This window comes from Haliotis asinina, chromosome 16 (genome assembly GCF_037392515.1).
Source record: "Haliotis asinina isolate JCU_RB_2024 chromosome 16, JCU_Hal_asi_v2, whole genome shotgun sequence".
NCBI lineage: Eukaryota > Metazoa > Mollusca > Gastropoda > Lepetellida > Haliotidae > Haliotis > Haliotis asinina.
Genome location: NC_090295.1, coordinates 19,269,088 through 19,291,469, shown reverse-complemented (window position 1 = coordinate 19,291,469; position 22,382 = coordinate 19,269,088). Strand labels below are relative to the sequence as shown.

The 22,382-nt window shown below is 39.5% G+C and overlaps 1 protein-coding gene across 2 annotated transcripts; it reads right to left on the bottom strand.

Moving 5' to 3' along the window:
- Positions 1-246: 246 nt before the first annotated feature.
- Positions 247-20,827, bottom strand: LOC137268537 (ependymin-related protein 1-like). Of its 2 annotated transcripts, XM_067803108.1 has the most exons (8): positions 20,712-20,827; positions 12,914-12,979; positions 12,089-12,269; positions 8,276-8,386; positions 7,117-7,210; positions 4,213-4,389; positions 2,134-2,232; positions 247-343 (listed from the first exon to the last, which is right to left on the bottom strand). In XM_067803108.1, the coding sequence occupies exons 3-7, from the start codon at positions 12,248-12,250 to the stop codon at positions 2,144-2,146; spliced, it is 633 nt and encodes a 210-aa protein (XP_067659209.1). In that variant the 5' UTR covers positions 12,251-12,269; positions 12,914-12,979; positions 20,712-20,827; the 3' UTR covers positions 247-343; positions 2,134-2,143. The 2 variants fall into 2 exon arrangements, with proteins under 2 accessions (XP_067659209.1, XP_067659208.1); XM_067803107.1 differs by lacking the exon at positions 20,712-20,827 and having other exon boundaries at positions 12,914-13,067.
- Positions 20,828-22,382: the final 1,555 nt, after the last annotated feature.

The following is a 22,382-nucleotide window of genomic DNA, read 5'->3' as shown; positions in this document are numbered from 1 at the left end:
AATTGATTTTACTTGAAATGGACAGATCTGCTTTTTTGCCTTTTGACAAATGAATAGTTTTGTCGGAAAGAGTGACGGGAACAAACCCTCCAAACGCTAAACGTAATAGTGATGACGTGAAGTAGTGAAGTAGAAAAAAGTAATGTGCAAGGATATAGGCACAGTAACTAGCTTGTTATGCTAAATCTTCATACGTTGGCCATGCCAACTTGTAGCAACGTCGAAAAAGGCAAATACATCGAAAGACACTTTTCTGAAATGCTTTTTATTTATTATGTCATGAATAACTTGCAAGATACACATTTTCACACATATGCTCGTCCCGTGTCGTTCCAGCAATGCTCTGAAATAAAAAAAAATAAATGTTCGGGTAATTTGACCAAAGGCATTTTTTTTGAAAAGTTGCTTTGTGTCACATTGAAGATAATAAATGAAACAAAGCTATAGTTTTCCCAACATAGCTAGGCGAGGAGTAATTCGTGGGGTGAGGTGTGGTAGACGAGCTGTCTATGGCGCCTGGCTAGTAATCCAGCGAGTTCCAGGTTCGATCGAGCTCAGATGTGACCGGGTGTAAAAACCCTTTCAGTGTTGTAGCAATCCCCTGTGTTCAGTACACAACCCTGTGCACTTGAGAGAACACACATTGCGGGTATAGGAACCTGCTTTAAACTAGGACAAAGTATTGTCACTATGCGTCTCAATCCATTCAGTGCGGATGGGAAAGCCGCAGTAAGAATGTGCATCTAGTGGGTGCACGAGTTGTGTGAACACCAGGAAGTGGAGACTGATAATATAAAGTGCAAATCAGGCTGACATCCGGTAAGTCTTGTCAGTGAACATTTAATATTTACTGTTATGCTATTGGGAAAAGAGACGGGATTTGATGTTGACCGACTAAAATGTTGGAAATTAAATAAATGGATATTTGAGTGAAAAGCCGTAATTTGATGTAATCTAAACGACTGAGTGAAGGTTAGGTTTTCCCTGGTTGTGAATCGTTCTAAATGTGAATCGTTCGTGTTCACTTTTGTGTTTTCGAGTGAATCGATGTTATTTTATTTTCACTGAACATGGTCTTAAAAGCTATGGAATGGAAAAGAAGGAATCTTAGTATGAATGTCATTACTAGTTGGTGAACATCATAGCTATACAACTTCACTGTCATGTCACGGGGTGAAGAATCTATTGTATGGTGACCGTGAAATGTCAGTATTTAATTTGCGAAAAAAAACCATAGAAAAGATAGAATTTAGCGTTGCTTGTTATATTGATATATCAGTATAAGGTGCCTGTACCACTGAGTAAATGGATGCTGGCTGTGGAATTGAGTGAAAGGTTGGTTCCAACTATTGTGCTTACCCCGTCGTAATATAAGCAAGTAAGAGCGATTTGAAACTTTGTTCGTTTGTTAAGCAGCTTTTGTCCTAAATTTAATGAGATTCTGAGATTTAAATGTTCAGTTGGTGATGTCAAATTATGAGGATTCGCAATTTTGATTTCACTTTATGTCACTTACCTTTTCGTTTAAAGTACAATTCATAGGTACGTTTTCAACGCAAACAGACTACAGTGATGTTGACTGTGCCACTCTTCTTATGTTATAAGTTAGAGAGAAATAGGAGTCTTTATATTTCATTGCATACGAGTGAAATGTCGACATGTGAGTGAAAGGCTGGTAGTGGTGTTGTGTGTGCCATTGAGTGAAAATCATTTTAGATATTTGTAGTAGTGTCAGGGAGAGACATGTGAGTCGCTTGTGTTCACTGCAGTGTTTCTGAGTGAAAAGATGTTATGTGATCTTCACTGAGTGACATTTTGGTAGTTTTGGAGTTGTAGGTTAGAATATGCTATACTGCAGAAAAAATATGCACTTACGGGATTACTAGATAGTATTAGACGTCGTCTGTGTCATGAACTTTGTTGTGTGATCTCTCCGCGTAACACCATGTTTACGGATCCTTGTGTCAGTGAAAGAAATACGAGTTCTCTCTGTTTACTGTTGCGCCTTCGAGTGTATCTTTGTTATTTCATTTTCAGAGACTGAAATGTTATTATACTTAGGTCCAAGGTTATTGTTTGGTTTACTGCTCTCTTCTCCCAAATGAACGTCTTGATATTTGTCGCTATACGTACGGTATCAGACTCAGCAATAGGACGGAATGTCGAAGAAGGTGTCGTCCCTGAGGCCAGCATAGAAGTCGTTGTACCCAACAGTGTAGAGAGAGTTTCCTCCTGAAGAGAAAGTTTACAGTCATCAGTTTTGCCCTGTCGTTCTTCGTAAGATTCAGTATGGTCACATTTAAAGCAGCATTATTTCAATATAACGGGCTCAGGGTTGGCATGCAGTTGTTTCACACACCGTGTACAGGGGCACACTTATATATCTAGTCAGCGTGCCAGACCACCAGAACATTTTGTGGTCTCTCACAATAGCACAATAGGAACCAGTTCGGAGATGGAAGACCTGGGTAATCTGGTGGTCAAAGCGTTCGCTCGTCACGTCGAAAATCAGGGTTCGATTTCCCGCATCGGTACAAAAGGCGAGGTCCATTTCTGGTGTCCCACGCCTTGATAATGCTTGAATATTGTCACAAGTAGCGTAACACGGAAAACCACTCATTCGTTCTTTCGCACCGAGGAATAAAATCTCCGACACGCATTTTAATAAATAGCTGATTGATATGAAGTTAACGAGACTAACATAGACGAATTCCTTATGCAACCTCTCCGGTTATATCACCAGTTTCGCGATCCATGTCTCATAATTAATAACTGCTTCAGACAAGGAATTGTTCATATTAAAATATTAAATATTGTTTCAATGCTGAACGTAATACAAAATTTGATATTAAGAGCACAGTACTTGACTAAACCGTGTCATCCTTAGCATTTCAAGACAATGGAGAGAAGTCATATAAACAGCTGGTCACCCAAGCATAACAAATGTATCGATATGTTCTCATCAGAACCATCTTAATAAACTCACTAAAGGATCGAGATCATTTTACGCTCGTCTCATATCGAAATCCAATTTTCCAAACGTATGCGATAAAGGGGAAAGTCAACTAAACAATCATATCAATTGGAAGAACATACTGTCGCAATATTGACAAACCATTCAAGACACAAAGCTTTTGAATTTTCATTACAAATTTGTACACAGAGTTATCTATACAAAACTAGTTGAGAATATCTATCACGTGTAAGTTGAATGTCCAACCATTAAATTATTCTGGGAAGAATTTACCGGATTTGTTAATCATGTCCGACACAGAACATTCGTACTCCCAGCTCAGGATATACTATTTCGTGCCAATAGTGACTCTATGCTCAACCAGCCAAGCTCCACATTTTTGTACCAGGAGTAACTCTATGCCCAACCAACCAAGCTCCACATTTTTGTGATAAGGAGTGACTCTATGCTCAACCAGCCAAGCTCCACATTTTTGTGCCAATAGTGACTCTATGCTCAACCAGCTAAGATGCACATTTTTGTGCCAATAGTGACTCTATGCTCAACCGGCCAAGCTCCACATTTTTGTCATGAATATCAAGGATGAGAAACCAAGTTTCACCACTTATATAGGGTTACTAAAAGATGTACATGGCAATGAGAATATATGGCTAAAAAGTATTTCAATGTGAATCTGTCTGACAGAAAATGGATTATACGCCAGCAAGTTCTGTGATTGCGATAACGAAATAGTGTTTCTGCCTTTGCCCCAGTTTTTGCGTGTTTTGTTTTTTCCCCAGTGGATATTTATAAAGTGACATGTCACTTATGCTATACCATTACAAAACCTTGTCCACAGAACGCTTCATGTAAAGTGTATCCAAGTGAATGTGAATTTATACAAAATGTGAAAAAAGTAGATAGCTTATTATAATGAAGTAGGCTCACAACTACACAAATCTCCAATCGTAACTGATGTGCAGTGATATACTTAAAATAATGTTACAAAACGGCATCTAAACAAACTCTTTAAAGAATGGAACTGGTAAATCCTGACAAAATGAGAAGGCGCCCTCCCTCGCCTTCTAAAACGATCTGGCGCAGAATAATCTTGCTTACTCTTTTTAAAAATTCAGCTCACAGGCGGCCATATTTTTGACGCACCGCCCAAAGTTGTTCATGTACTTTCGATCATTCGAAAACTCAACACTACGGCCATGTTCCTACTTAACTCCACTCACACGCTCACCCATACCAACCTTTGCCGCCGAATGTGGTCGTGGTGATGGTGATTGGTATGCAGCCGTCCCTTGTGACGGTAGCGTCGACGATCTGTTGCCTACCATCGAAGGCCGTGCTGTTGTAGGTATAGGACAATGAATTCAGCCTGTTCCGATTGTAGCCGTAAAAGAAAGGGCCCAAAGAATCAGCGCCACCTGCAGTAAGACAGGATGCGAATATTTCGTTTCAGGTGTTGGTAAGATGTGAAACATTCCAAAATACTCTGAAAGGGTGGACTATTTGTAAATGTTTTGCACAACATGCATTGGATCTAGGTGGCATAATTCCCCCGTCGCAACTCAAAAAATCAAACTGAGAAAGTAATTAAAGCGAAGGTGGTAACTGAAATGAAATCCAGTGAACGGTTCTGGAGATACCTCGCTCACAAGGGTAAAACGTTAAATTTCCCTTGTGACCTTGTAATGAAGGTCAACAACCTTGACTGGGACCTTTTCTATTACTGTGATGAATCCAGGTATCAAAAGAGAAAAGAATCTGGTCAGTGGTACTTAAAATGTTCCAGTTCGTATGTACGTACGGACGGACAGAGCTTAGTTCTGTATATATGAAATATATTATTACAGGTAGGCATGGTTAGGGAGGCACCCTTTCGCTGGTGCGGATCCGAATCGGTATGGATCCTGGTGATTAAAATTTGAATGACAATGTTTAAAGGCACCATATCACACCACACTTCTCTAAAAGGTAAATAATCCATTCCTATCTATCAGCCATTAGGGAAGCTTCCATATAATCTATCACAATGTTAAAGAAAAAACTACAAGTGAATTGATGCAAAGATGCATAAATCGACTCTCACACCCTTTACCAGCCGAACATTATTTCTAGCGATTCCAACTGAGTTATGTCCCTTGGAACGTTGTTTACGAATGTCATGTTGTATGCATTCCATGTATGGCAAGTGTTCTCCGCTTTGAAGCTCTTCGTCTCGAAGTTTCAATTGTCGATTTCAGTCGTAGGGGATAATAAATCTTTTATTTCTTAAATTGCAAGCTAAAGTGAAACTCAGTGCTTATGTCCCAGTACGTATAATGTAGGCCGAAATATTGTCAAAAGCATGTGAAGTTAGCCATTGACGTCGCCAAAACTGGACCAGGTATTCTCTGAAACCGCACTTTGCAGTTTATGCCATTTCTGAAAGCTCTGTTCCCTTTGGAAGTCGAGAAGGCTTGTCTTCACCTTGCACGTCAGCACGCTTGTCAGTGTTAATTCATAATGGCGACATTTTATGTTTACATTTCAAGTGACAAGGGCAGTAAATTTTAACACACGTGCTTTTCACATAATTGTGTAGAACGATTGTCACATTGTTGATCATTGGTTTGTGGTGGCAAACAAAAACCGGAACATGCTGGACATGATTATCCCTAAGGGTGCTAAAGAAAATGTAGAATCTCAAAAGGAACAAACGTTCGTTTCCTTTACCGTACATTTACAGTTTGAACCTATGGGGTGGGCTGACGTCTTGCAAACTATCAATGTACCCGAACGTGTGACATCTTACTCTTTAATGGTTAATTGTGTTAACAGATTCTTTCATGTGTATACACTTACGCCTTCAGTCACTATTTTATCTCTGGTGGGACTCGAATGTTGCCAAATAATGCGAAAGCATTATGCTTTCAGTTTTGCCCCTGGGAGTAACAGATAATTACAACAGTGACAAACGTTATGGATAACAACGTCTATTTCGTTAGTGCGACGTTTCTACACAAAGTATTGTGCCGTTGTCAGACAGGGTGAATCACGAAATAACAAAAGTAGCTGTACTCCCCAAATTCTAAAATGCCACTCAAAGACAGTACCAGATAATTATACATAGCAAAATCATGTGGGTTTTGCTTTTTCGGTCTTCTCGAAATCAAATCCCACTTCGCATTTGTATCACGAATTCGAGATAAGCTGAGAAACATGTACTGGTAAGACAGAAGCAGCCCGAAGAGAGTGCAGGCATTGTACCTTCGAACTCGAGGTGTTGCTTTTCGAGAAAAATGGGTCAACTCTACTTCTGGAGTACGTTCATGGAAACTCATCTGAACAGATTTCGTTCGTCATGCACAATTAAACCACCTCCGTTGAGAAGAGGATGGGTTGTTTCCCTGAGAGTGTAAGGCCTGTGGGCTTTGGGCCGTATCAAGATGGTACTTGCTGTTGTTGACCTTCTTTCTTGGCATCATGCAGAAAGACAAGGACAGACAGTCTTTGTAAGTAAGACGTTCTGAGCTGGATATACTCGTACAGGCTAAGCTTCTAAGGTATCTGTCAGCTAGCAATTGTCACTGATCGGCAATCTTTCAGCCACACAGAAGAGGTCCGTAAAGGAATGAATCTGAACCACGTAAACTGGCGGTTGATATCGTGAAGACACATAACCAGTAACGAATCAGCGAACGGTTATGAGGGACCTTCTATGTTTGGAGTCTATCGAGGGATAGAACATTCAAACATTTGTCTATAAATATAGCCACTTATTTCAGGTTACACTTCTGAACTAATTTTTGCAAACATGCCATACTGGTTAAAGGTACTGTTTACACATGAACAGATGTATTGTAAAACAAAACCGTAACGTTAGAAAGTACAGAAAATGATGAAAATAAGAGAAAGCTTGGTGTGGTGTGATTTGGCGAACTCATAACAAAACATTACACCATAACACAGATGTTCACATACATGGTATTTTTTCATGCGTTTCAGGAAACTGATGAATGATCCTCGTGCAATTCAGTTGCATACAGTTTGCAGATGGTTCTCCAAGTTAGTAGAGAAATCAATCTTTCATGTAACCATATAAATATACGTAACAAACAGTGAGTGTTTTGAGTGAGTCTTGAAGAGAAGTAAATTGTTAAATGACTTACTTGGAACACAGACATTCTCCTGATCCTCGAAGTTTCCTTGAACGGGGAATTTTGAACAAGTCTTCGACTCTGTATTAATACTGTAACCAACCTTCTGCAAACAAATCATTTTCATTCAGAATTATACTTATTGTAGTTATTTTTGACACACACTCTACAAACAGAAGCAGAGTTTATATGATACTGCTCGGAATGAAATGTTATTTCATGGAAAGACATGGAAATTATAGTGACGGTCAACATAAGGAGGGGTTCGTACGGTCAACTGAGAGTGTGTGCATTGATTGCCTTAGTGCACTGGGGCAGTGAACGAAATCCAAGATTGGGCTTCTTGCACGGATGCCGAAGATGCGTCGACGTCTCCAAACTGTTAATGAACCTCTGTTGTGGCGTTAGGATTCACTAATGCACTGGTGAATCGCTGACAAGCTTTGCAAGATATGTTGCACGATTCATTTGTTAAGTTTTGATTCATATTTTGACATATATAGACTATTTTGATATTGCACCAATATTTCAGGTAATGCAGTTTTTTTTAGAGCTCGGTTATAATCAACTTGGCCCCATGACGGATACTTCGAAAGAGCCTCGATGACAAGTCTTGCCTGCTTTATGCTTCTGCTCGAACTGATAGAAATAAGCACCCCGACATGTCTCAAAATGAATGGGCCCCCGATCTGGGGCATGATCGTGTCGGGGTCGTGTGCAAAGGGGATCCTCATGTACAGATCCTGGCCCAACTCAACTGAAAGCTGTTTTACATGAGTGATGCTGTAGTCTACACCTTCAGAGTATCACTCATGTAGAGGCTGACAGGGGGTATGGAGAGGGGAATGCTGGCTGTCATATAGTCACGTGGTGATCACACTTGGTATAGTACGTGAATCGTGTAAAACACGGAAAATGGCATTTCGCAAGTTCACATTCACCAATAAATTCAACATCATAATTCTAGGCCAATATTTCGACAGATATGGCTTTCTAAAAATCAAGAGACCCTTCTGGTCATTGTTGGCCGATTATGCCATTCTTCTCTCACTTTTCGTCCTCTCACTGTAAAACAGGACGGAGCATCAATGGATGGCGCATAGCCCACTGAGAAACCACGTGATAATATATCTTAGATCCAGTCGTAAAGCACTTTGGAGGTCATCCTTACCTTCCTGTAGTCGTAGATTACTTTGGCTGTCCCTATGAAAAAGTTGTCGTCGGGGTTGCTGCTGACGAGGTATCTTTGATTGATACGGTCATAAACAAAGGAATGCAATGCCTGAAAATATATACCAATATGACGGGGTTGTCAGTTTGGAGAGATTTGCATTCAGACAGATTTTCTTGACTCTCAAATTTATGCTAGATAACACATCAAACATAGCGTCGTTAGTGGTCTGATGATGAAAGCTCGAACTAATTCGAACAAACTCGAGCACGATAAATCTACCTTTATCTGACATAACACACGAATGTCTGCATCAGTGATACTCAATATCTGTTGCTGCTTTCGAAATATGCACTTCCGCTTCTAAGCATCAAACCTAATAATTATTGACTATTAACCGTCGGTCATCCTGCATTATGTTTCCTATTTAGACATACGACATCCAAATTGAACTTCTGAGATGTTGTAATGATATTTCTGATTAAGAAATCTGACAACAGAAGAGAACAAGAGAAGACATGTTTATTAGTCAAAATCATGTTAATTCTTAAATTATTTCAAAAGTTGTAGAATGCTAAAAGTACAGCTTATCAGCTTCAGTGCCATTCTGTCCAAGCTAAAGCTAGAGAAGTGCATGTCCATGCCACATCTGACCGATCAAATTATTACCAAGCTCTCTTTTTTAAATCCGGTTGGGTAGTTTAGTTGTTAAAGCGTTCTCTCGTCACACCGAAGATCCGGGTTCGATTCCTGCAATGTGTGAATCCTATATGTGTTCCCCTCCCCCCTCCCCCCCCCCCCCCCCCCCCCCGCTGTGATAATACTGTAATATTGCTAAAGGAGGCGTAAAACTGAACTCATTCATTTATTGCATCAGGTGGTTATCAGTATGAATTAAGAAATACAGTCCGTTCTGCCACCGTGCATTGTGTAATATAGCACACTGCGTGCGAATGCTTTAACGATATAATAGTTCAGGGCGAAAGTGTGATTTATTACACTATACATGGTGATAGAACGAACTGTATTTCTTTTCTAAGATGCCGTATGTAATAATTTCTAAGCCTAATTTCGATTAATGGCAGAAAACAAACGACGGTGTCTGTGACCTAAATTAAGAATCCTCGCACAGGGCTAACTAACGCGCTGTTCTTTTGACGTCTCAGTCCCCGACGTTAGACAAACCATACTCGAACATAACTCCCCCCCACCCGTCAAAAAAAAGAAACATAAATAAATACAAAATAAATAAATAAAAAAAACAAAAATCAAAATAAAAATTAAAAAAAAAAGAAAAAAAAGAAAACACAGTTTGGTGACGGTTTATGTTCGGGTTAAATATCTTCTCTAGATCATTTTAATTACATCTGCGATTCTCTTAAACCATACAAGGCAATATGACCGTCTCATTTCTACTACCAACGAAGGTTTAGATCAGCACATTCAGCTGAAGCTGACTAGTCATGCGACATTCCACGATTGCATTGTGGGAATGTAAACATTGCGAACATTACAGTGTCTCTGTAAAATTGTGAGTCGAACTGTGAGACATTTTATCTTTCGTAAAACATAAACGTAGTGTTTTCACCAGTGATGTTAGCTGTGTCATGCAACTGCAAACCAAGAAACGGAATGCGACGAAGCAGTTTACTGTGACGTCGGTTACACTGTGACGTAATGCAAAAAAATCGATTTCGAGGGGGCAGACTGGAATGACGCAGTGACGTGAACACATTGTGACGTAATGCAAAAAGTGCACATTGTCGTCTGATCTTTGATTGGCGCCTTTGATCTTTCACCGAAGCATCTTAGAATGGAACATACAGGATGGAAAGGCATTAGAAAGTAAAACAGTTTCCAGTTTAAGATACTGCATTTAACAATTCCATATAATACCCAAAGACGATTGTTACAAAGACTGGTTATTCAGACACTCTTATTCATTCAATGAAGATGTTAATGGACCTGTTATTTTCATGCACTTTGGGGTGTAACTATGTTATGTTTCCTATTGTATTTGTGGTAATTTGTGTCACCTTACGAATTATTCGTTTCTAGAAGTAAATGTTTATTGGTTTGTTGTGTTTGTTTGTCTACCCCTGCACTCAGCAGGATTCCAGTTATATTACCATAACAGATTTTAACATTCTGGACCAGATAGTCCCGTGACCTACAGGATGGGCATGTAGGTAGTTGGGACACGATGACATGTGTCAATGATCTTATCAGGACAAATGTTTATTGGTTCCCTTGGGAAGCTTATGTTCTGTTCTTCGTTAACCTGATTTTTAAGAACACATTTCTGGATATTAACATCTTCTATTCTAAAGCAGAATTCGTTGGCAATGACATTCCAAACCAAAGCTGTAAAGTAACTGGAATAAAAGAAACGTATAACCTTGCGTACATTTTATGTGCAATCATTGTAATCTGATCCGCTAGTCCATCGTGGTACTTTGCGCAGAATGTTGCAAAAGGATGGACTCATGATGTAATGAAAATGATAAAAAATTAAAAGTATAAAAAAGACAAAGAAAACCCCCAAAACAAAACAAAAACAAAACAAAACAAACAAACAACAGAAAACACACACCCCAAAAAAACAAAAAACAAAAACAAAACAAAAAAAAAAAAACAAAAAAAAAAAAAACAAAAAAAAAAACAGCTTCAGCGTCACTGAGAATAATGATAATGTCACTTGCTAGTGATGTCATGTTGACTGGTGACGTCACAGTGTCCGATGGCATCTCAGTGCACCAATGAGGATAATAATGAGATTTGACTGTGACGTCATGTTGACCGATTACGTCACAATGTTCCTATGACATCTTTTCAGAAATTAGATTTTGTACTTTGGTAAAAGAAATCTTTTCTAAGCTACTTTTATTAATAGGAATATTCTTATAACATGTCATCTAGGAGACACGAATTGCAAAAGTCTCCGATTTAATATGTGACATTAAAACCTGATGTAATGTCACAAATAACTGAACAAGAACAATAACGAGTGAATGAATATTTTTACGCCGCTTTTAGCAATATTCCAGAAATAACACGGCAGAAATAGGCTTAACACTTAGTTTCCATGTGGAAATAGTAAGGAACCTAATTTAATTTCTGAATAATTATGGTTGAGTGAGTGAGTATGGTTTTACGCCGCGTTTAGCAATATTTCAGATATATCAAGGCAGGGGCACCAGAAATAGGGATCGCACATTGTACCCATATGTGGAATCGAAGTCGAACCATCGGCGTGACGAGCGAACTTTTTAATGACGAGGCTACCCCCCACCCCGAAATAGTTATGGACAGTATTTGTTCAAAGGCGTTGTAACGTGTACGTTTTACCTACGCCATAATTGTTTGTCTTTGGCGGGCAATTACATCTCCAAGAAGAACATATTAATCTTTTTTTGAGCTGGCATTGCCATCAGAACTGTCAAAGGCTCTTGTATTTACAGGTGTGGAGAAGAGATTCTTTTCATAGAACTTTAGATATCTTTTTTAGTTGGAGCAAAGGCTTTCACGTAACACGTGTCATTTATCATTTATTCTGGGATAAGCCCAAAACATCTGGATTTTACGAAGAGGAGTGACAGAGTACTTACATACATGTGCATGTCAATAATCATTGGCGGATCCAGAGGGGGACTTCAGGGACTCGAAACAACAACAACCCCCTTCCCGCCCCCTTTTGACTTTTGATCACACTGAAGATTTTTTGGGAGTTGGTGGAGCCAGTGGGGGTTGGCACCCCCTGAACCCCCTACTTCCAAAGTTCCTGGATCCGCCCATAGAGATGATTGTACTTACACGCGCCGTGGTCCTGGAGTTGACAAAGGTGATATACTGGAACGCACTGAATTGCTTTGGTGGACAACAGATGCTTCCACTTGCAACAGACAGACCAGCGAGAAGTAGTGTTACTTCCAGGATCATTCTGGAGGGATATCGTTGGCGATGTATCTGTACCATGTCCTCTGCTGAACCCGTCCTGAAAAAAAAATTAGAATCTCTTTTATCCACAAAAAGACGCATCACGTGATGGAACTGTAGATCTCGGATGACGTATTAATATAGCATAAAATCCAGAATGTAAATAATATGTCACTGCTTTTTTCGAAAGAAATCTTTTCATGCAATCTGAAGGACAGTAATACCACATAAAAAGGCACAACCCTCCCTTTTGACAGCCATGCCAATCATTGGTCTGCTAGATCAAGACATGATTATTCACGGTCTGTCGGCAAAGAGCTGACACACTGTGTCGCGAAACAATGGAATATGACAGAATATTCAGTCTGAAGCCCCCTGACGTCTGCAGATAAATACACCATGAGAATAGTTCGCTTAAACAATGGTCAATTAACCCTTAATTAAACCCAAGCGGTATTTCTTCCATATTCTAAAAGTAAGTTTTTATCATTGCCCTGGTTCTGAGAATATAGACACGCATTAAAACAAAATCAGCATAACTAAATACGAACTTATCATCTACAGACAGACCCTGATATTCTGCAACACATATGATTTAGTGATAGGTACGCTTTTTTGCAAACGAAGAACATCTGTTTCTGCTGACACGCGAATTTTATACATGAGTATGAAACGCAGTTCAAAACGTTGAAAAGTACTTACAGTCCAAAAGAAGGAAACGAGTCTCTCTGGAAGCAAGTCTTCTGTGCAATCAAACTTGAACTGTAACTAGATCAACAACTTCAATTGTCACTGAGTCCCCCAGCCAGACCCGTGAACAGCCAACCACTCTTCTCTTAAAATAGAAACGCGTTTGCGCGTATCCGATGTAAAGCACAGTTTGTATGCTAAGTGTTAAGGCAGGAAATATGTTTGCGAACTGTCACCTCAATGCTTAGTTGTTCCTAACAGGATTTCAACGACAGATTGTTTCCCCGCTAATCTCCCTGAAATTTCAGTGTGGAACAAAACGAAGGTTGCTCAAGTGTGAATGCGACTCGTGTTGAACGCATACTTTCAAAGCAAGAATCTTCTGTGAATACTGACCTCACTGGTCAAAACGGAAACCACTTTCATTAAACATTTTGACAGGGGAACAAGATTTCGAGACTTTAGAAATATCAAAACTGAGATGTAGCTTCTTTAGCTTATTTATTAAGAGGGCAAAGAACTTGGGTGTGAGAACGATGATGCTATTTTTATGAGAAAAAAATTAACACTTTTTATCTGGACAAGAAAATCCAGTGGTCAACATCTTGAGCATCGATCTAAGCAGTTACGACACAATGACTTTGTACGTCAAGAAATGACAGTAAAAGTGGATTTTTTGACGTGCGCTGTGCGTAATGAAAAAGTTTTGGAACATGAAGCTGCATCTCGAGAAACACCAGTACGCTCGTCATCATGGGTGATAACACTCGCACGTAAATTCTTAAAAAAAGAAACCAACTAGCATGTGTGTGTGTGTATGTGTGTGTTGTGTGTGTTGTGTGTCTGTGTGTTGTGTGTGGGGAGGTACACGCCAATTCGTACTTCTAAGAACATTGCACATGAATATAATAATTTATTACAATTTTGATTGCAAAGCACAATATTCTTTGAAATCATAATATTTACTCACTCATCTAGACTTTCCTAACTTTCCAAAATATTAATGTATGTATTATATGCTCATTCTTTCTTCATATATGTGGATGTAGGCCATCGGCCCGTGATACAGATACATCATAGCGTAAAATATCAACATAGCAAGATTTCGAAAGACCATAGGAGTAACATTACACATTAGTCGGTTGAATTTACACACGGTTGGATGAGTGAAAACATCTGCGGGAATAAAACGGTTACGTAGGTCATCGTAAGCAGTGCGTATCAACAAGAAATGAAACTCATTTTCCACGTAGTTACAGGAACACATTTCACACAATCTTAAGCTTTTCTATATTCTATTTCTATATTCAATTGGTGTGAACTACACCTGGATTTAGCTACAGCAATACGGAATTTCTTGATATCTATGCAATGGAGATATGGCTCAATACCAAATAGAAGTTTACATTGAGAAGATGAATGGGTTTTAGGGCCAGTAGACAGCGAGAAATGCCATTCCTGTAAATATATGTTTTGGGCTCTAAATGTGAACTCAGAAATGAAAAGCTTTACATTGGGTATGAATTGATTTTCCCATACGTACCCAAAACCAAATGGATACAATAAGTTTTTCAGTTTTGATGTCCAGTTAATTTTACCATTTGAATCATCTGGCAGTAGTAAATTGTAGCATTTCTTAGGAAAACGTGCAGAAGGCATGTTTAACAGTTTGTACCAATACATAATACAGCGTTTGTATGTAAAGATATGCATGGGATATCTCCCGATTTCGCGATGTACAACCTGACTGGGATTACACAGTTTAACACCGAGATGATATTTACAGGCTAGGGTATGAACTGTTTGAATAGTTGCATTACTGTCACAGTCTAGACCCCATACTTCAGCACCATAAAGCAAAATAAGCATTACTTCAGTGTCAAATTCTGAACACATCACATTTCATATTTGCAAACTTTGAAGAACTTTTCAAAATACCAAACAAAGTCTTTTTTGGATTGTGAAACAGAGTTCTCAAAGTGTTTGTACAATGTTTGTGGAAAGACTATTCCTAGATATCTATATGATGAAACACAGTCAATTAGCTTACCTCCTAATTACCATCTATCGTGCTTAGTAATGGCACCATCATTTCTAATTTGGCAAACCTGTACTGGACAAAATTAGTTAGAGATATTTTCTCAGCGTGTCAATAAATACATACATCATTATTCAAAATTTAAAAAAAGATGATATATATCCCTAACTCTTTTTGTCCAGGACATATACTATCACACCCAAACACATCTACCATATACGTGCATTGTGAATTTACATTTACATTTTTGATACTCAACAATTTTGTGTGTTTCATTATACAGGGACTAAGGGAACTGGGTATCGTCATAATGGAGTCCGCCTTGTGATGGATATTCTATCCTTGAATGTGATGCGATTAAAGATTTATTTTAGATAGACTTGGATTCATAGAAAACATTTCAAGAGGTAGTGGAATTCATCCGTTATAGCTACGGCATACAAACTTTACATGTCCTAAATTCTCTCCCTATGCCAAGCCCATCGGAAACAAATACACTCACAACCTAAAGAAGACGGGGTAACATTAATTTTCCTGAAAGTAAACTACTGCCCAAAAGTCCATTCATTCCGGGTTAGAATATAGATCTTCAGTAACCCATGCTTTCCGTAAGAGGCGACCAATGGGATCAGATGATTAGGGTTGCTGACGTGGTTGACACATATTATCGGTTTCAAATTCCGCAGATCGATACTTATGCTGTTGACCACTGGATTGTCTGATCCAGACACAGCTGACATGTTGCTAAGCGTAAAGCGTAACTCACTGCCCTCAAATACATGGGTATCTGCAACGCTTATATAACAGGAACACGTAGTCATCAACATCCCCCGCATTGCCTCCAGTTTCAGTCTTAGTCACATTTGTTGCCATGGAAACGCGAAAAATATTTTATCAAGAATACCCAAACTACCACAAGGCACTAATACACCATCCGTTCTATCTATGTGCCATGTTTGGTGAAGAAATATTGAATGGTTTGAAAGTTCTGCTTCGGAAAAGATAAATGTTCACGGGCGGACGGGTGCATTTTAATACCCCACGCAAAAGGCGCGGCGGGGCATAAAAAGAAATCCCAGGGTCTAGATTTTTCGAAGCTGTCTTAGCGCTAAGATAGTCGTAACTGCCATACATTAACATTAACATACGACTATCTTAGTGCTAAGAGAGCTTCGAAAATCTAGGCCCAGACGTGTTCGCCACATCACAAAGTCGTATCTTCCCAAAGCGTATCCAGTCTTTTCTTTATTACATTCAGTAAGCTGCAACGCCAATGACAGATAGTATTGTATTATACAGGAGGCTTAGAACTATGAATCACTTCGGGAACTGGTCAAGGAAGCATTGTAATTTACACATCTTGAATGTATGTGCCAAAACATCTTTTAAACATCTGTGACACATCTAAATATCAAAAAATACAAATATCTACATGCTCTATCTATTACTTTACCTCACACATGTCGTTTTCTGATTGGCTGAGCCAAGCAATGCATCCCGCTTACAAGCGAGTAACATTTTCTATGTTACCCGCTGCAAATACCAAACTGTGGAAATGTGTTGGGCATCTGGTGTTACTGGCGTTTGGACTGTTCTTATTATGATCCACTGCCCATGTACACTCTACAAGTCGCCGCTCTGGTGCAGACTTGATAGAGATAATCACCGAGTCCCACGGTAGCCATATGTCCAAGATGACGCTATTACATGTATATGTATCCATCTATACAGGAAAAATAGGGATAGGGATAAAGAGCCCTGTCTGTATGGCAGATTATACTGTGTCGAGATGGTTATTTGGATGTCAGAAATGGCTGGTTGCTTATAACAAAGTATGTTACGAAACTCCCGGAAACAGAAAAATATAGACATTCTAACATAAACATAATCTATATTTCCTTTCTTTTCAGACCCCCGTCGATGTCGGAAGTTCTAAGTACTTCAGGAACAAAAATGTACTTTGGAGTTTCGAATTCGATGGGTACCATCGTCTATTGTGATACCTTTCACTCGGTGATGGCCTGCAGCTACCTACATCGGTTAGAACAAATGCGAAAACACAAACACGAAACTGATTTGATCGTTGCTTAACGCCATACTCAATAATATTCCAGCCATATTTCGGTGGTCAGTAAATAATATATCGAGTCCGGACCAAACCATCCAATGAGAAACGTAAATGTGAACTTTGGGTCCCAGTTGCAAAGACAATGTCAAATTTAAGTGGGTTATATTTCGTTATCCTGTCCCTTTAAATGTAACTCATCTTTCTCATGCGTGACTTCCTCCTAGATGTAACAATAAAATGACAAAAGACCTTTGTCACAGACACAAAGTGCCGTGATGAAATGAAAAGTAATGTATCAGCTATGAGAAAGAACGCCGTACACGAAATAGAGCATTTGTTTGTTATGTAAACAAGGCAAAGGTCAAAATCTGTACTGCAACATGTGTTATATATAAGATTATACTTTCTCAGTAAAGTACAGATTAACAATAATGGATAAAAGCAGAATATATATAACGTGCCTTTCCAAATCCTGCTCAAAGTGCACGGTGGGATGCTAATACAGCCCAATCTTGTTCTTGCAGTCCCGGATAACCAAAAATGTCCGTGAGGCGCTGGAAGATTAAAGGTCTCACTCGGTATTCATTTTCCGCTTGTTGGACAGAGGCAACTTTCAACACACGCACTAATGTAAGGTGAGACGATATTTACCACACGTGCTTCTATGTGGGGCACGACTACCGTCCTAGAAACTCTCAGGATTCAAGCTACCAAATACAGTGACCTTCCCAAGATCTCTACGCGCCCAATGGTGCTAAAGTTCTGTGTTCAGGACAAAACACCGCCACATTCTAGTACTTTTTTGTCGGGTATTCGAACAGACACCCTCAGAGTCAGGCACCGAATTGCCAGCGCACGAAGTCAGTCGCGTAACACACTCAGCCAGCTTAGCTCAAAATGTTAAAGAATACGTGTCCGACTTCACGTTTCGTGGACGCCGCGGTGGCTGAGTGGGTTAGAGTTAACCCAACAGACGTACAACAACCTCTACTTAACTGATAAAATGTAATCACAAGTAGAAATGTGGACGTCAGCACAGCTTAAATATCCCTGCCTCTCTCACTTTGGGACATGGAAATGACTGATACATATGAACAGTTCACAAGACTTACTCATTGACTCCACCATAGATAGGAAAAGTATTTCCATTTGCTGATTACATTAGTTTATTGAAATACTGTTATTAATTTTTGACTCCACGAAAATCTGACCTTTGAACGTTACTGTCTCATGATACACACAGTGAAATGAACGTTGGCGAACAAAGTTAACATCACACCTTTAATAATCACATTTTCCAAACAGACAAAATAACACAAGGCACATATGTGGGTCACGATGTATTAGTTTGGTGAGCTTCGGACAAGACAACCACCAAACACATTTTGCAACAAGTCATGTTTCCATGGTAACAGCAGACCAAACCAAACCAAAGCAAAACAAAAGAAAAAATCGCCACCTCATTTACTCATTCCCTCATACGCATTTACAAGACGTTTGACGGGACTGATGTTACAATGTATGGCTTTTGTCTTGGGACTTGACAGGAGACCAGTCTAAATCAATCGGCACGTCATAATCTAAGGGCGGTTGGTGTAGGGTGAGGTGGAGGTAACACTAAAACTGCATAACAGCATAAAGTCTTTAGTCTGGTACTTTTAACGCGAGAAATCTGTGTGTATATTTTCAAACATTCATGTCAACTAATTAAAATGTGTTGTTTCACATTAGGCAAAACGAAATTCATTTTGAGTAGACTAACCCTTTAAATATGCTGTTTATTACGAAATATAATACTCTACTATTAACATGTAGGTTTGGGTATATTCCACTATTGGGGTGATATATTGCGGGAATCAAGTTATATGATTGTGCGTGGATTTAGAAAATGCTGTACATTCAACGGTCGAGTTCTCATATTGTTTTGAATTCAGTCAATCGTTTTTTTAACAAACGGTCCCTGTTGTGCAACTAAAATGTCGGAATTTGAACAGAATACCTTTACAGGTTATTCGCGGACGAGTCACTGTGCAGTCATCTTGGAGGCATATGTGGTGCCATTTGCGCGTTGACATGGAAACCGTTAGTATTTCCAGTTGATAAAACATGAGCACAAAAAAAATTCTTAAAGTTTATTGGTCAATGATACCTTTAACAAGTTTCCGTGTCACCCCTCCGTGGAAGATGACAACTGGAAAATTTATTACCCGCTACCACCGTGACCGGACAAACTCTCCGCCGAGGTGTGTCGCTGACAATCGTATGAAGTCATGATATGACGCATGTGTATCAGGGCGTGGAGTCATCCGACAGATGACGTCCTTACCTTATCAGCTTGTTGACGGGGTTAACCTCTTTGGTCATATGGACAAGGCGTCCGATTTCGAATCAGAAGGTACATGGTTCGAATCCCAGCGTGGGCCTGGGACATTCTACGGCCGCTACACATGCATACGCACTTTAAATATAAAGCAGTTTTAAACTTGCGAGAATATGTTTCACTGATTTAAACAAATCGAGATAGGAGGCAGACGCCACTTTGTTTATATGTCAAATAGTCTGTAGCAAGTCCTTATTTATTATAAATGTTTTGTACATTTAACATAGCGGTAAGAAAAATACGTTGTAAATTTCTCACCTCGCGTAATAAAGTCTGATGGACGCATCTTTGTAGCAACCTACCAGGTCTGGTGGCACTGCTGGAAAGAGGCGTACATCAGACGTAATCCCTCAAAACTTATAGTTTCGTTCATGAGGACCTCAATGCGGAGAACGTAAAATCTTCACCATAGCTAACATCCAGTCGAACACCAAATTGGGTAATCGTCAACCACCACATTCACTCTGTGGGAATGAGTGAGTGAAATTACATAGTCACTTCGGCAATGTGTCAGCCATAACCTGACTAAATACAATTGTACAAGTCATAATTCGTAATAAATAATCTAAGCAACGAAGACCTGTCAACGAAGGACAGTAAAACAACTAGACTATCACAGTTTTCAATTTAGATGTAGTAACTATCACTCTCTACAAACTTGGTGAATGGGAGTGAGTCAGTTTAGTTTTACGCCGCACTCAACCTTATTCCACGGATGTGATGGTGGTCTGTAAATAATCGAATGTGGACCAGACAATCCAGTGATCAAATACATGAGCATCAATCTGCGCAACTGGGAACTGATAACATGTCAGCATGGGTATGAATTTACGCAACTGGGATGTAAGTCAACCAAGTCAGCGAGCTTGACCACCCTATTCCTACTGAATGGAACGAACTAAAGTAACATCAGACGTTTGATAAGGAGCCTCGTCAAATGATAGATTGTCTAGAGAATAGAAGCGTACCGTCGCGGCATTGACTTTTCATGGCAAATGACATGAGCTGTGCGCTTCACCCAATCATCCACCGACTTAAGCTTAATCTCAGTTAGATGGCCCCGTTACACTGTTAAGCGAAACGTTTCATCTAATTTTATTTACTCAATGACATACAAATATCAATAGTTTGGACACCCTTTATTGAGTATCACCATTTTAAAAAAATAAAGATGCTCAAATACTATTAGTATGATCAAAACTACTCGTCAGTTTGACAAGCCTTTAGTTTACTATTATTTCCAACACCCCCTTAAAATTAATGGAACGTCCCTTACACAACATTAGCATATTCATAAACGGTGGAATGTGGGAGCATGTCCTACCTTGAGTTGGTGACCGGCACTTAAGGGATATAGGCGGCACAGAAAGGTCTCTATGATCACTACTGTTCCACTGGTGGGCTGGACCCAAGTTGGATCATTCATGCATTCTTGTCAGGCGACCGAGCGCTTTAGACTCACCGACCTTGCATTTTTGGTCCTGTGAACAAAGGTCAAAGTCCTCTCGTTAACACAAGTTTTGCCCCTCATAATTCTCGTTTAACTGGATATGCATGGAATCTGATTTCGTCATAATAACTGTTAACCCTTGTTAACCCGTCCCTTGTTATGCGGTATGTACGGAAGTGTATTAGGGCCACGGTGAAAACGTTTTTAGTATCTCCTACGTAGGACTTACTGTCTCCTACGTAGGACTTACTGTCTCCTTACGTAGGACTTAGTATCTCCTTCGTGGGGCTTAGTATCTCCTGCTCGATACGTGTTAATATACATTAATCTGAAATGGTCAACTTAGTTCCACCAGACACGGAAACCATTTCCTTTGTGACTGTTTCAGTCACATTTTTAGAGTTTACAGCCATGTGTTTCATTTACGTTTAGAGTATGCAGTTATGTGTTATATTTACCATTATAGTCTTCTATCATGTGTTTCATTTACTCTGGAGTCTACTGTTTCCTTCACCAGTGGACCCGTGTGTTCAACCATACTACCCATCAAAAGTTTACACTCACTAGTGTAAGTGTAGCTGCATATTTCAGTTAACTGTTCTAAACTAGATTTTGCAAAATATTCCATACTGGTTAAAGGTAATTTTTACACATGAACCGATGTATAGTAAAACAAATTCGTAACGTTGGCAAGATTATAGCCATTCGTTCAACAAATGATTAAACTCGGTGAATTCTTATAAAAACTTTACACTAAAACGCAGCGGTTCAAATGCACGATATTTGCACATGCTTTGCAGCTGTTTGATGAATCATCCTCGTGCAATGAATCTGCATGTGGTTTGCAGTTGTTTCCCCCAAGTTGGTGGAGAAATTCAGCTTCGTTGTAACCATGTATACATATATAACATATAGTGGGTGTTTTAAGTGAGTCTAGATCTTTGATGGATAGTGTAATTGTTGCATTTTACTTTCATGTGTTGGACCGACTGTTGTACTTCACTGCCTCGCGTTCAGTTTGCCCTATTGTTACGCATTGCGGTTAATTCACTGTTACATGTTGCACTTCGTTACATTTTTCTATTATGCGCTGGCTATTTCAGAGGTCGTTGCATATTAGTCATAATCTGCGTGCACTGACGTGTCTATCGGTGGCTTTCTGTGCGTACTTATATCCTTATACTTCTGCAAACATCTATACTGACAATCCTTTGCCTTTTTTAATTTCGTATTGCTTTACGCCTCATTCAACACATTTCCACCCGAGTCAAGTCAGCGTGCAAACGATTACGAAAAAACAAACCGCAAAAGAGTTTTATATCTGATACAACCTAGCCTCATATGAAGACAAGGAAAACGTTCGGAGGACGTGTCATAACGAGAATTTCATATCAGAACCCCACCCTCCTCTGTCTGTGTGTGTGCGTGCGTGAGTGCGTGAGTGCGTGTGTGTTTCTGTGTTTGAGAGAGTGAGAGAGAGAATACCCATAACAGCAATTAGATCAAGGTCCACGTCACCCAACACACACACACACACACACACAC